Source organism: Tripterygium wilfordii, chromosome 22, assembly GCF_013401445.1.
Source record: "Tripterygium wilfordii isolate XIE 37 chromosome 22, ASM1340144v1, whole genome shotgun sequence".
Taxonomy (NCBI): Eukaryota; Viridiplantae; Streptophyta; class Magnoliopsida; order Celastrales; family Celastraceae; genus Tripterygium; species Tripterygium wilfordii.
The window spans coordinates 3,152,073-3,164,640 of NC_052253.1; the positions used below are offsets into that span (position 1 = coordinate 3,152,073).

Sequence of the window (12,568 nt, forward strand, 5' to 3'; positions counted from 1 at the left end):
GCAAAGACGAAAGACAAATAGGTAAGAAGACGCGTGAAAAGGCAAATTAATTTAGACATATGACTACCCAATAAATTGATAATATATATCATGACACAAACATGGTCTAAGACAGAAAAGGAAACGCTATGTTTATAAGTGTAATTATTATTCTAATCTTCATAAACAGAAAGACAACTACAATTCTAATTCATAGGGAGAAGCAAGGCACGCAATTAACATAGACAGACAGAGACAAATTCTAATTGTACTCAAATCTAACATTTTTTAATTTACATGGCTTCCACTTGGCCCCTATCAAAGCCGTTATATTCACAAAAAAGTTGCATTCTAGCCCTTCAAAAATGCAATTCATGACACATTGTTTTACCGAAACTCGACAATCTCAAACACACGAGAAGTTCCATCGGCTGAAACGGAGACGAGGAAATCACGATTAGAAGACATGGAGAGAGACAGAATGGCATCAGAATGCCCATGAAAAGTTTTCACACAATCGCCCGAGAGACTATCCCATAACCTCACTTTCCCATCCGCACAACCTGTAGCCAGGTACCTAGATGCACCAAGCCATGTCAAGCATGTCACACCATCCTGCAAACAAGGAAAAATCAGATTTTGTCAGTCAATAACGTCGCATAAATTACAGCAGCCCTCAGAAACATTATAATAATATCAATAAATAATGATAATGCATATGGAGTTAATGTGCGTTGGAATGCCAACAGACCTTGTGGTCACAAGTACAGCGAGGTAATGAATGATGCAAATCCCATATTATAAGCTTCTGATCCATACTTCCAGTTGCTGCCCACGGTGAACTGCATCGGAAGTTTGAAATCAAAGAATAACAATCAGTCAGGTCCGTCATAATGTAAGTTTCAAAACTAAATGCCTGCTTTCCTCATTTGGAAGGAGAAACCATCAAATTTAACACGCTAAGAAAGAAACATTCCTTTTTGTTCTTTTTCCAGTTCTGTTTGCCTAAAAAATCAGTCTTCCAGTCTTAGATTGTCAACTCATGCAGAAAACAGAGAGGGAGCAGGGGATAAAAGCTTTCACAATATTGTTCATACCTTGGGGCAAGCCCAACACATTCAATTGAATCTGAGTGAGAAGCAAGAGATCCAACAACCTATAGAGAACAAGTTGATTAAGGCACACATATAGAGTAACACCCAGAATTTGGTTTATCAGGCTAGCACAAGCAATCATGCAACAAAACCCAGTGCTGTAGAAATGTGAAAATAGAACAATTTCATCATTATCAAAGAAAATAAGAAAGTCAAAGCATACTAAAAGGAGACAAAAATCCTCTAGTATACGAATCTTCATCTCCCAGCCAAAGTAATGATGATTATACATAAAACACAACTTAAAATAACCTAATGCAAAAATAGTACAAACCTTCCCACTCGTTATATTCACAATGTGGACAGAACCATCCTTTGAACCAGTAATAGCTAGTGCTGAATCAGAGCTTACTTCTACACATGTCACACCTTCAGTGTGATAGGGATGACCTACAGAAGAAATAAAAACAGTCACACCAAAAAAAAAAAAACCAACAAGCTTACATCGAAGTGGGAAAGCTAGACCTAAGACTTTCATAAATTGAAAAGGAAGAAAAAGTTCGTCTGAAAGTCTATTGCATCCTACCTCTTACAATATGAATGCTTTCGGCAGTTTTTGGATTCCATATTCTCAAAGATGCATCATCCGAACCAGTACAAATTATTTTACCTTACGCAAGCCGGAAAATGAAAAAAAAAATTAGTATAAAAAATTTGTCTTCTGATAAAATTTTAATACATGAAAACTGGATAGCAAAATCAAGCATAGAATAGTACCATCAGGGGTAAAGTCACCACAAGTCACACTACTAGCATGACCAGAAAACATATTAAGATAAGCACCATTATCAGCATTCCACATCCACACAGTGGAATCTTCAGAACCGGCCAAGACTAGATGTCCCCTTGGATGCCACCTCACCCACTGTGGAACAACATAGTTAAGATGTTATGACAACAAAATACCAACATGATAACTGTATAATTTTTGTAAGAAAAAACAGAACACTAAATATTTATCACCTCAATGCCCCCTTGAGGACCTTCAAGGGCACATTTGACATTTCCTGACCCTGTGTCCCAAACTTGAATAAGCCCATCCAACCCTCCAGATGCAAGCAACAGCCCATCAGTGCTAAAGGCCAAACTGGAGACAGAATCCTTATGGCCTGCCGACCAAAGTTAGGAGCATCATTTGATTGATCAAAGATGAAAAGATACAATCAACATTTTGCATCCATTTTAGATGAGAAGGATAGATACAGTGATCTACGTGTTAAAAAATATCAAAAAAAGAAGAAGCTTGAGCTAATAATAAAAACAAGGCGGCCAATACCCAGCTTAACTAATCTCTAATGCACATACCTTGAAGCTCTGAAGCCCAATTTCCTTCACCAATTCTCCAGAGAAAGCCTAGGTCATCCCCACCACCCGTTGCCACTAATGTGGCATCTGTTGGGCTGCAGACAACTGTATAGACTTCACCTATGAAGAAAAGAGCAGGCAAGAGTTTTAATCACTATTAAATTTAGGTTTCGCAGAAGTCAACTTTAGGTAAGTTTTTATATTTTCTGATGTTTAACCTTTTCTCAATTGAATCAACTTCTCAGAATCAAGAAAGCATATGGTCAAGAATACGAATAAAGGCGACAAAAGCCTACCAGTATGGCCAGTGAATATGTGCATTGAATCATCAGCTTCCTCTGCAACCAAATACATATAACAATTTGTCATACACAAAAATAAGCAACTACACATATAACACATTTGTCTCCATTAGAAACAATACTCAAACACGAGCAACAGTCACGACATTGGGTCTTTCAAGAAGAAGCTTAGGCAAATATTCTGAACGAAAAGGTCGTTAACAGAGCACTCTTTCCCAGGACGCTGTTTATACAGTAGCATCCTGTTCTTACTAGAACTATTTAACATACATGTAAAAATGAATTGGCATAGATACAAACCCAAATCTTCAGCATCAAAGCCACCGTCGTCATCTACGTCAGGAAGATCTGCAACCATATGGTGGCAAGAAAATGATAACAAAAGTCAGTGTAACAAATATAAAAGAAGTTGACATTTGCACTGCGGCAAGAGTTTACATAACAAACAAGAAAGCCACATAGCGACATTCATGTTGCCAACATACAACATATCACAAACTAGTGCTAGGTAAATAACTTCATACACAGCCAAGAACGCTGGATCAGGTGTCAATATAGTTAATCAAAACCTTAAATTGCGTTAATTGGACTTAACGAAGGATCCAATCCTCCATAACAAAAACAGAAAACTCTTCCGGTCTCTGACCCAGAGTTCAGTCAACAAGAAAACAAAAGGAAAAGACTTTCTTCACTTGCTAGAAAATACAAAATTGTACATGTGTGTTGTATTCACATAGGAGAGATAGCAAGAGCAGGGGACCTTCTTCATCGACAGTAACTTCGTGGATGATATCGGAATCGTCGAGGAAGAGGTCGCCTTCATCGTCTTCGTCGTGGTGACCTGGATTGTTCATAGTCTTTTCTTCGGTCCAGAGATGCGAAAGGGGCTAACTTTTGATTGAATTGACGAGTTCAGACTTGCCGGTGAAAGAGAAATCGAAAGAGAGTTTGGTCGAAGCTGAGGACGATGGAGTTGCTGACGGTAAGGTCGGCCAGAAGAGGCCGGCGGTAGTACGGAACAAAGAGAAGGCAATTAGGACTTGGATTTTGACCATGTTTGAGGATTTGACTTCTAAAAAAGTGAAAATTCATTAATTTAATATTTATTTGACAAAATTTTAAACAATGTTCATTTTCAGTGGATTTTTTCAATGTCTTAAATTACACGTGTCATGCCACTCTGTCAAAATGAGTTCTCAGATTGCCATGTGTCAAAGGTACAGTCCGATTGAGGATAGAAACGAGAAATTTTAAGCTTTCAAAACAAAAACGAGAAAACGGTAAATCTTCAAGAGCATAAAATATGATTTAAGCTTCACTATTTTGCTGCTATAGTTGTTTGAGTTCTTATGTTCTATCGATTTGTTTGGTGAATATCACTACACAAAGAGTGTACAATGAATCTTGATAGAATAGAATTAGAAACAGGAGCTTATTGTAGTGTCTACAGAAAACAAGATGCTTGATCCTTTGACAAGGTGAGAACTGGTTAGAATGGAATTTCCCTACCAAAAATAATCATTGAAAAGTGTCAGGAGCTCAATTTCAATTTGGTTCTCCACACCTCTCCAATAACCTTCTTTGGTGCTGGGTCATCTGGTCCCCTGTCCCGCTGTCCTGAGGTAAAGTACAACCATCCATTCCAGTATCCCACAAGTGTGGTTTTCACACGGTAAGGAAGTTTTCCAATGACTGACCATTTCTGTTAGCAATCAGATGATCATAATCACATAATGAAGGCCAAAAGACTCCAAGATGAATGCAACAATTCCCACAAGATAAATTGCATAAACACCTCCAACCCACAAATGAACATACTTTATAAACAATATTACAAGAACTACTTCCAGATGCAACAAATACAAGTGAAGGGAAAGGACATCCGTAGGAAAGAAATTTGGCAGCCAAAAATACCTACTAAAGTACTACTCTCTTTTTTATGTGGGAAGCCGAAGCACTCACGGTATCCATACATATCAGTATTGCAACTTATGAGATGAACAAAGAAAATTCAAGTTAATTAGCTAGGAACTTAAACAAACGGCATAAAGCTCTGAAAAAAAAAAATGGAATGACCATCTATGAGTTGGAAAACACTTTGTTTTCCAATCACACAAATAACTAATCATTTATATCCAAAAAAACAAAAATAAAGCACCAACTCTTCAGATGATAACACAAAAGTTTCAAGACGGTGAGATCTGGCAAAAGCAATGGGGCTATTCATGTTGAAAATTTGATGCAACAAAATCTGCAGGCTTCCAGTGGAATGGACGTTTTGTTTAACTTTTAACCCACAAGTTTTTGAGATTCAATTTCAGACAACAATGAAAGCTCACACTCTAACCCGTGTCTTCAAAGCTAACACGCTTGTGTCTCTTACATATTTCTACATGAACATTTCAAATGCTAACTTTTAACTTTCAGATAATCTTATAAAAGGATAGAAAATGCATATACCTGAGTATCAAAATTAAATTGAAAGATTTCTCCAACCAGAACCATCTTTTTAGTAACTGGATGTTTCTCTGTTGTGCCTCCGACGAGAACAAGAGAGTTGTTAATAATTGCCCAAGCAAATTCAATATGAGAATCTGGCTTGGGCATGGAAGGTAATACTTTCCACTTCATTTCATCATCTAGCATGTATACATCACCGAATACCACCTAGGAAGAGTACAAATAAACACAATATGAAGCAAAAGAATAAATAAATAAATAAAAGGATGTAAAATCATATTTTAGCCAAAATTTTATGGAGAACAACAGAGGAAAAAAGGAACAGGAGGAAAGGAAGATAAAAAAGAAATTTAATACGCTAGGACTTGACTATGATAAATCCAGGAATTGAGTAAAAGAAAATCTTGTTTTCAGTTCCTTTAGCATAGGAGTCTAACCACAATTCAAGACTGCAACAAATACATGTTAACAAACTAAAAGAATACCCCCAACCTAAAGATGGTTACTAGTAAACCAACAATAACTTCTAGTAACTACTTTTAGGCCTAACAAGAATGAAGGATGTATTTTCTTTAAAATCACCCATAGAGATTTCAAAAACTCCACAGAAATTATTAATATCTAAAGTACAATTCAGTTGAATTGCCAGTCATCAGCTTTTCCAAGTACCAAAAATAACATTTATTCTTATAAAGATTTTACACATTTGAAAATCAGAAACATGCTATACAGTTTGAAAATTGACAGTGGCAGTAGCAATGTTTGTGGAAATAACAGTAGCACGGTGGTGTTGGTGACAACAATTGAGAACAACGACATCTTCGCATGAGGTTATCATTTTTCAAAATAATGTTGACTTGTCGGTAACAGCAATAAATATAGCCTTGATAGGAACAGAGGCAGCCGTGTCAGATGAAATTGTTGACAATCATGCACAGCATTTCCCTTTTAGTTATTTTGATATTATAGTAGACTGACAAGGTAATCTAGTTGAACACCCCATTAGCACATCCATCTAATAATATAAAATTATGGGCAAAAGTGATAAAGATCCTGTTGATTGTAATGCCTGGTCGGTTGGTAATGAGGTGGTTGATAATCATACCGCAAGAAGTAAAAATGAAATAAGCAAGCTAGATATGGAAAGTACTAGTTAAATGAAGATTTTATCCTACAAATTTTGAGGAGAGACAAAGGGCCTTAATGATCGTTGGCGCTCTAAAATCAAAATGTACTTCCATTTTGATCATTATAGATATGTCATATGTGCTTTAAAATTCTTTCACTCTTCAAAACTTGTCCTGAGAAGATCTGTTTTCCCCGTTTTGGATCATTTAGGGGTTTAAAGAGATCATTAACTTTCACCTACTTTTGGCGGATGATACTATTGAATTTTATGGGGTGGAGGGAGAGCAAGTTCTTAATTGAAGCGAGAACAAGTCTATTTTGAGGTGGTATCATGTCTGATGCACTTTGGAGACTTAAGCAAGTTATCGATAGCTTGCTAAATATTCTATTTATGACATTTAGGTCACAGTAATCTGAGTGAGAACTGAGCTTCTGGATACACTTAATCTAATGTCTTCTATTTGGGTTCTTAATTTAAGTTCTTTCCATTCATATATGTATGTGTGTGCATATAGACTATAGAGAATGATCAAGTTACTGCCTACCATGAGACTCTGAACACCACAAATCTATCAATTAAGAGAAAAAGGAAATACAATTCTCTTCACAGCCATCCAAGGTATCTTTTTCATTGAATATATAGTACATGGTTTATGATTCATACCAAGAAAGAAAGCTTACCTCATTCCTGCGAGAGCACTTGAAAATAGGAGATCCGGGTTTGGCCATAAAATCACCTTCTTGACCACCAATCAAATAAAGTCTATCATCATAAACAACACAAGCCCTGCATAAAGTGGAAAAAAGAAGAAAGAAAACATATAAATCTATGTGGTGTAGTGGACATCTAATTTGGTATATTATAGGTGGACGTTTGAAAAGTCGATTGCATAGCAAAATGAAATTCACAATAAGACAATCATGAAAAACTGGAATATATTTAGCTCCTACGGTTGTACTTATAACTTAGAAATCATTTTGCTCCCTTAAAAACATGTTAGAGCAATAATCAGTGTACATAAGAACAGCAGCAATGCATCCTTAAGTATCATCTAAGCAAAATCCTTTACAAGTTCATAAGCAGAAAAACAAATTTGCAATAGACCACCCTTAATTCTGAAAGTAACTCTACCATGTTCCTATGAGCTAATAGAGCAGAAAATTCAAGATATAATATATCTTGAATCTTGTAATTGCTGTAAATGGGTGGTATCCCTCCTTCGGTGCCTTACTAAAATCTTGCTTTTTTGTTTATCAATAAAAAAAGGCAGAAACTTAATTGAATCCAAGCATACCCATATCAATCTAGAGTGCCAAATACTTCTAAGAACACTTGTCGCATGGTTAGGGAATGCACAACACCAATTCAAAAGGATGTAAGAAAATTTGTAATAGGTACACGCTCAGGCTCCACTTGTTTTAAGAAAAATCAAGCTTTTGGAAAATCCATAAATTTGCTAACGTAAAATAGTTAGTTTTTCAACATATGTTTTATAACAATATGTAAAAGGAAAACTCCTTGATACAATCACCAGAAAATTATGAGTTTTCCTAAAACTTGATTTTCCTTGAAACAAATGGAGCATTATTTTTCAAAAGCAGTCAAAAAAGAGTATATGGTTCGATTATTTAGATGAGAGAAACTAAATATGCATCCGTATGTGTTAGGGAACAAAAGAAACTAGTATAAGTAGGAGCACCATTGTTTTAGTATATTATTTTCATAGTTGATTCAAGCACAAAAACACAAGAATTGATAAGATTGTTGGACTTGTATCCAAACACTTGGGCAAAGAATTACAGAATTTCATATTCTAGCTTTCCTCCAAATGACTCAATATCAAGAAGCCATCAAGCTATCAAAAACCCAGTCAAGAATGCCCTAAGCCTAATGTAATTGACTCAATGATGATATCAATAACTAAGACCAAGTTGCAAGAAGAAAAGGAGGAACTCAAACAGTCAGCCTAATTGAAACAAAGAATCATTAAAAGAAAGATTTTTGCAGATAATCAACCATAATTATCCCACCATATTTTTCAGGAAGATAGCCATTTACATCCGATATTCTGGTAGACATTACAAGTTTTCTGAAAAACGGTTTGACTAACCATTACTAAGACAGAATTCAATCTATGTTAGTTAAAGTTCTAGTGTTTTCACCTTTTGAGTTCCAACATAAGAGCAAATAATGAGAAGTCGAAACAGCAATCTAAAGGCACCAATAACGAAAATAATATTTGAGGACGCAGAACAGCCAACAGAAAGGGGGCCTTTGTAATCATTTAAGTGAAGTACTATACTCTTTGTTGTCCCACTCATTCTCTGGTTCATTTCGATGACTTTTAAAGGTAAATCCTTTCCAGCTTGGACGAGATTCTGATTCATCAAATACGTCCAAGGAGGTGGACTCCTCCCACAATCTATCATCCTTATCCTCTCCTCATCATCCTATCCCATTACTAAACCAAACCAGATTTCAGGTCTTGAGAAAAGAAATATACCTTTGAACTGAATTTCATTCAAAATTGGCAAATCATAGCCACTTCGTTCTGTTATGAAAGCGTCAATATACATACTAACTCAAGCAGAAACTTCATAGCTATGCGACTTACAGAAGATCAAATTTCTGAGAAACTGTAAGAAGTTGAAATCCCACTTAACAGAAATAAAGAGCAAAAAATGTGAACTGTAAACCAATTAAAGAATACTCAATAGAAAAGGCTCCTACCGTCCTACATATATCGTTGACAAGATACATCACAAAAATATGAATTCTTAGTCTTACTGATAAACTAATTATTAGGATTCAAACTAATAGGGAAAAAAAAGCACCTAAACATATATCATTACAAGCAACCTCAAAAAATACACATTCTTACTGATAAACCAATTATTAAGGTTCAAAATGATAAGGATTAAGTCTAGCGGTGACACTCAGCCTAATAATTTTCCAATTAGGAAAACAAATCATTTTCTTATGGTCAAGAAAAAATAAACAGCATCGCAGAAAAGCAACATTAGATTTTTTTCAGCATACAAGGCAATCTACAAAACCTGTGAGGTCCTCCACGTGGAATGGGTATTTCCGACCTCCATTCCTTTTCTAATGGTTTTCCATCCTTTACGGCAAGACTCCAATGCTCGAATGCAGGGTCGTATCGATTCTCCTTGCTGCCACCCATCACATGAAGTCTACCCTTCCAAAGTTGCGTAGCAGGAGCATACCTGACAACAATTGCATCTAAACAATACGTCAAATGTTGAACTGTGTATCATCCACAAAAAGAATTTCAAAACAACTAAGGCAACCACAGAAAACTGGAACTACAGTTCCGCAAATACCTGTTTATAGAACAAAGGTGGAGACCGGTGAATAAAAACAAGAACGAACACTATTGCTCAACTCATTCGTGTGGCATGAAACATTAGCTACTTTTTCATGCACTCGCTCAAAAAACTGACCCACAAAATTTATCACAAACCAAAATTATGAAACAAGCTGTATTGCTGGTTTCAAATAACTTTAAAGTAACAAGCCGTTTCTCAGGCTCCCTTCAACGAAGAATAGTATTATTGATCAGAAAGTAATTATAAACATACCTAGGGACTGGTAAAGATGGCATGTCCCGCCATTGCTTCGTTTCAGTATCAAGCACAAATGTGTGAGCTGTAGGCCCTCTGCATTGTGGGCCATATTGTCCAGTAACTACATAAATGTATCTCCCATCTGTCACCATCCCTAAATGCGAATGTGCCATTTCTTTAGGCATATCAAACCTTCCTCCCCATGTGTTATCCGTAAAATTGTAAATATCGACATGTGAATGCACCTTTTCAAACAAAGATAAAGAGCAACAACATATCAGTTGAGCTATATATGCTCACTGATTTAATCCATGAATTGCGCATGGAATGAATAAATAGAGTAGCATAAACAAAAAACATAATTAAACTCCAACCAAAATGGAGAGCTTCCAACCCATGCAAGCATTCTTACATTTTAGTTTCGTCAGCTGTGCACAGTTCGTGATGCTAACCCCGAGTAGTTAGGAAACCACCTCATTTTTTTAAAACGTTACTATGTTAGAGGAAAATTAAAAGCTGCTTTCGATTTCAAACTCAAATCTTCGAGAAGGGTAGAACATGCAGCCATGCACTCTTTAGATGACATATATGCAAGTATCTATGCATGTATGGAAGATACTTGGGACACAAATAAGGACAACGTTACCATAGTATATTATCTGCAACAAAATTGAACTAATTTAAATGGAATCTACGGCTCAGGAAAGGCAAAAAATGGGCATATCTTAGATGGCCTTTAGATTATTATTTTTTGCTATTTCTTAATTATTATATGTCAATAGATATTAAAATAGAGTAATAATCTTCTTCTAAACACTTATGCAACAAGAAACTTAAAAAAAGAGAGATTTTGAGAAAGCATTAGGAAAAATTTTAGCAAATTGAGAAATAGGTGTGTTTTAATAAAATTTTGTGGATCAGGAAACAAACAAGTGTTCTCCCTCTATTAGTAGAGTGAGTGCATGTGTTTGTTCATTCAGAGCAACTAAAAAATTATCTGCATAACAAGAAGAAATCAGAGGAAATGAACTACCGCAGAAGCTAGACAAGGCTCTCACATAATCAATTGTGCCATATCCAGCAAAGACATACAAAAGATTCTCAATCTGTAATGCAGCCCCATCTAGACGAGGTACAGGCGCAGCAGCCATCATTTCCCACTTAATTTCTGGCGCAGGCAAATCAGCAAATGTTGCTGATAAGAATCTCTCAGGAACAGCATCCTTCTTCTTATCTTTACCAGCTTCGCCCTACACCAAATGCCTATCAGTTATTTTTTGTCAATTAAAAATCTTAGTTAGTACACTCGTATTATGGAGCTCAAACACCAAGGATAAATTAGAGGAATAGGTTTTATGAGAATAACATTCATAGACAAAACCTTATTTTCCTGAAAGAAAAAAGATTTTATTAGAGAGCACAAAGGGGGTGCAACCAAAAAGTTACCAGGCAGATATGCTAATGCTGTTAAAAAAGTTGACACAAGAACCATGAAGCCACATATTTACAGTACTTAGCCAATTGTCTAAGAAAGACTCAAGAGAGTTTTCTTTGTCCCGGAAGACTCTGTTATTTCTTTCAATCCGCACCAGCCAACAAATTTCCAGAGTTTGATTAGAGTCTTTCTTTTCTTTGTCAGTAGTCATAGAAGTCCATGTTAAACACTCAGAAGCTAAACTGTTACCCATGACCTCAAGTAATTCTCATCAGTTGCTACCAATTGCACCCAAGCAAAACTCATACACCCACAAGCATACCAACAACACAGAGACTAATGTCTGACGTTTCAGCAATTAAAACCAACAACAATGAACTATGTGATCTATTAACAGAGAATACTTCAATACCAAGAAATCAAAGAGAAGAGAAGAAACAGAGCTTAGCATAAAGTAGGACCTTGTGAGGTGGGTGTAAAATTATGGGTGTTGGGGGCTTGTTCCAACTACCGAGACGCGAAAAAGAAGAGAAACGCGAAGAGGAAGCCCACAGGTAATCGGCAACAAGAGCGAATCCCAGGAGACCCACGCACGCAACCACCACCAATCGAGCCACTGAACCGCCGTGGTGGTGCTGCGGCTTCCACGATGCACGCACCATCTCAAATCACATCAATTTCAAAGATCAAGTCTCAGTTGCACACAGAAGCGAATGGGCAATCTAATGCGGTTTGCGAGCAGTTGGGTTGAGTCGACGGATCTATAGCAGCGTCAACCACATTAAAGGTCGGTTCCCCACTGCTAATAGTCTCCCATGCCTTCAATTAATATGGTAGTTTTTGCCCAATAATCCCTATTACGATTTCAGAACCATTTTGGAATTTTTACCAAAATAGTTCTCAAGACAATGAATTTCCATGCCCAATATATCCTCATCTTCACATGTGACTGATCATAATGTACAGTCGCAACTTTAGAGAGTTTCGTTTTCGTCCTCATACAGTGGCAGCTCCTCGTTTAGGGTTTGTTATAGCGATTCCGAGCCTGGTCTTCTTCATCGACATGAAATCTTTGTCCTCTATTCTCATACTTTTTCTGATTTTGGTGCGTTCTTTTGATGAATCCCTACCATTTTTTAATTCGTTGGGTTCAATGATTGTTGTTTCCCTCTGAGTACGCTATAATTTGATGTAATAACGCGCTATTCATGTTTTTA

General features: G+C 36.5%; 2 protein-coding genes across 2 annotated transcripts; both read right to left on the bottom strand.

The window, feature by feature from the left end:
* Nucleotides 1-114: 114 nt before the first annotated feature.
* LOC119992110 (angio-associated migratory cell protein-like) lies at nt 115-3,803 on the bottom strand. The gene is made up of 11 exons (XM_038838740.1): nt 3,501-3,803; nt 3,041-3,088; nt 2,735-2,776; nt 2,439-2,558; nt 2,097-2,242; nt 1,851-1,998; nt 1,660-1,743; nt 1,408-1,523; nt 1,077-1,135; nt 731-821; nt 115-594 (listed from the first exon to the last, which is right to left on the bottom strand). Exons 1-11 carry the CDS (start codon nt 3,592-3,594, stop codon nt 367-369), a joined length of 1,176 nt encoding a protein of 391 aa, XP_038694668.1. The 5' UTR covers nt 3,595-3,803; the 3' UTR covers nt 115-366.
* A 218-nt stretch (nt 3,804-4,021) lies between these two features.
* On the bottom strand, nt 4,022-12,549 carry LOC119992109 (kelch repeat-containing protein At3g27220-like). Its single transcript, XM_038838739.1, has 7 exons — nt 11,813-12,549; nt 10,975-11,166; nt 9,932-10,161; nt 9,386-9,556; nt 7,010-7,115; nt 5,201-5,407; nt 4,022-4,442 (listed from the first exon to the last, which is right to left on the bottom strand). The coding sequence occupies exons 1-7, from the start codon at nt 12,011-12,013 to the stop codon at nt 4,272-4,274; spliced, it is 1,278 nt and encodes a 425-aa protein (XP_038694667.1). The 5' UTR covers nt 12,014-12,549; the 3' UTR covers nt 4,022-4,271.
* Nucleotides 12,550-12,568: the final 19 nt, after the last annotated feature.

Bases quoted from the DNA above. Each gene is read 5' to 3' on its own strand.
- LOC119992110 (XM_038838740.1), bottom strand. From the start codon at position 3,594: ATGAACAATCCAGGTCACCACGACGAAGACGATGAAGGCGACCTCTTC. The intron at 2,777-3,040 runs GTTTGTATCTAT...ATTTGGTTGCAG, and splicing joins CTTTGATGCTGAAGATTTGG to AGGAAGCTGATGATTCAATG. The intron at 2,559-2,734 runs GTAGGCTTTTGT...TTTTCTTCATAG, and splicing joins CATATTCACTGGCCATACTG to GTGAAGTCTATACAGTTGTC.
- LOC119992109 (XM_038838739.1), bottom strand. From the start codon at position 12,013: ATGGTGCGTGCATCGTGGAAGCCGCAGCACCACCACGGCGGTTCAGTG. The intron at 11,167-11,812 runs GTCCTACTTTAT...CATTTGGTGTAG, and splicing joins TTTTACACCCACCTCACAAG to GGCGAAGCTGGTAAAGATAA. The intron at 5,408-7,009 runs GTAAGCTTTCTT...TACTCTTCCTAG, and splicing joins AGTGCTCTCGCAGGAATGAG to GTGGTATTCGGTGATGTATA.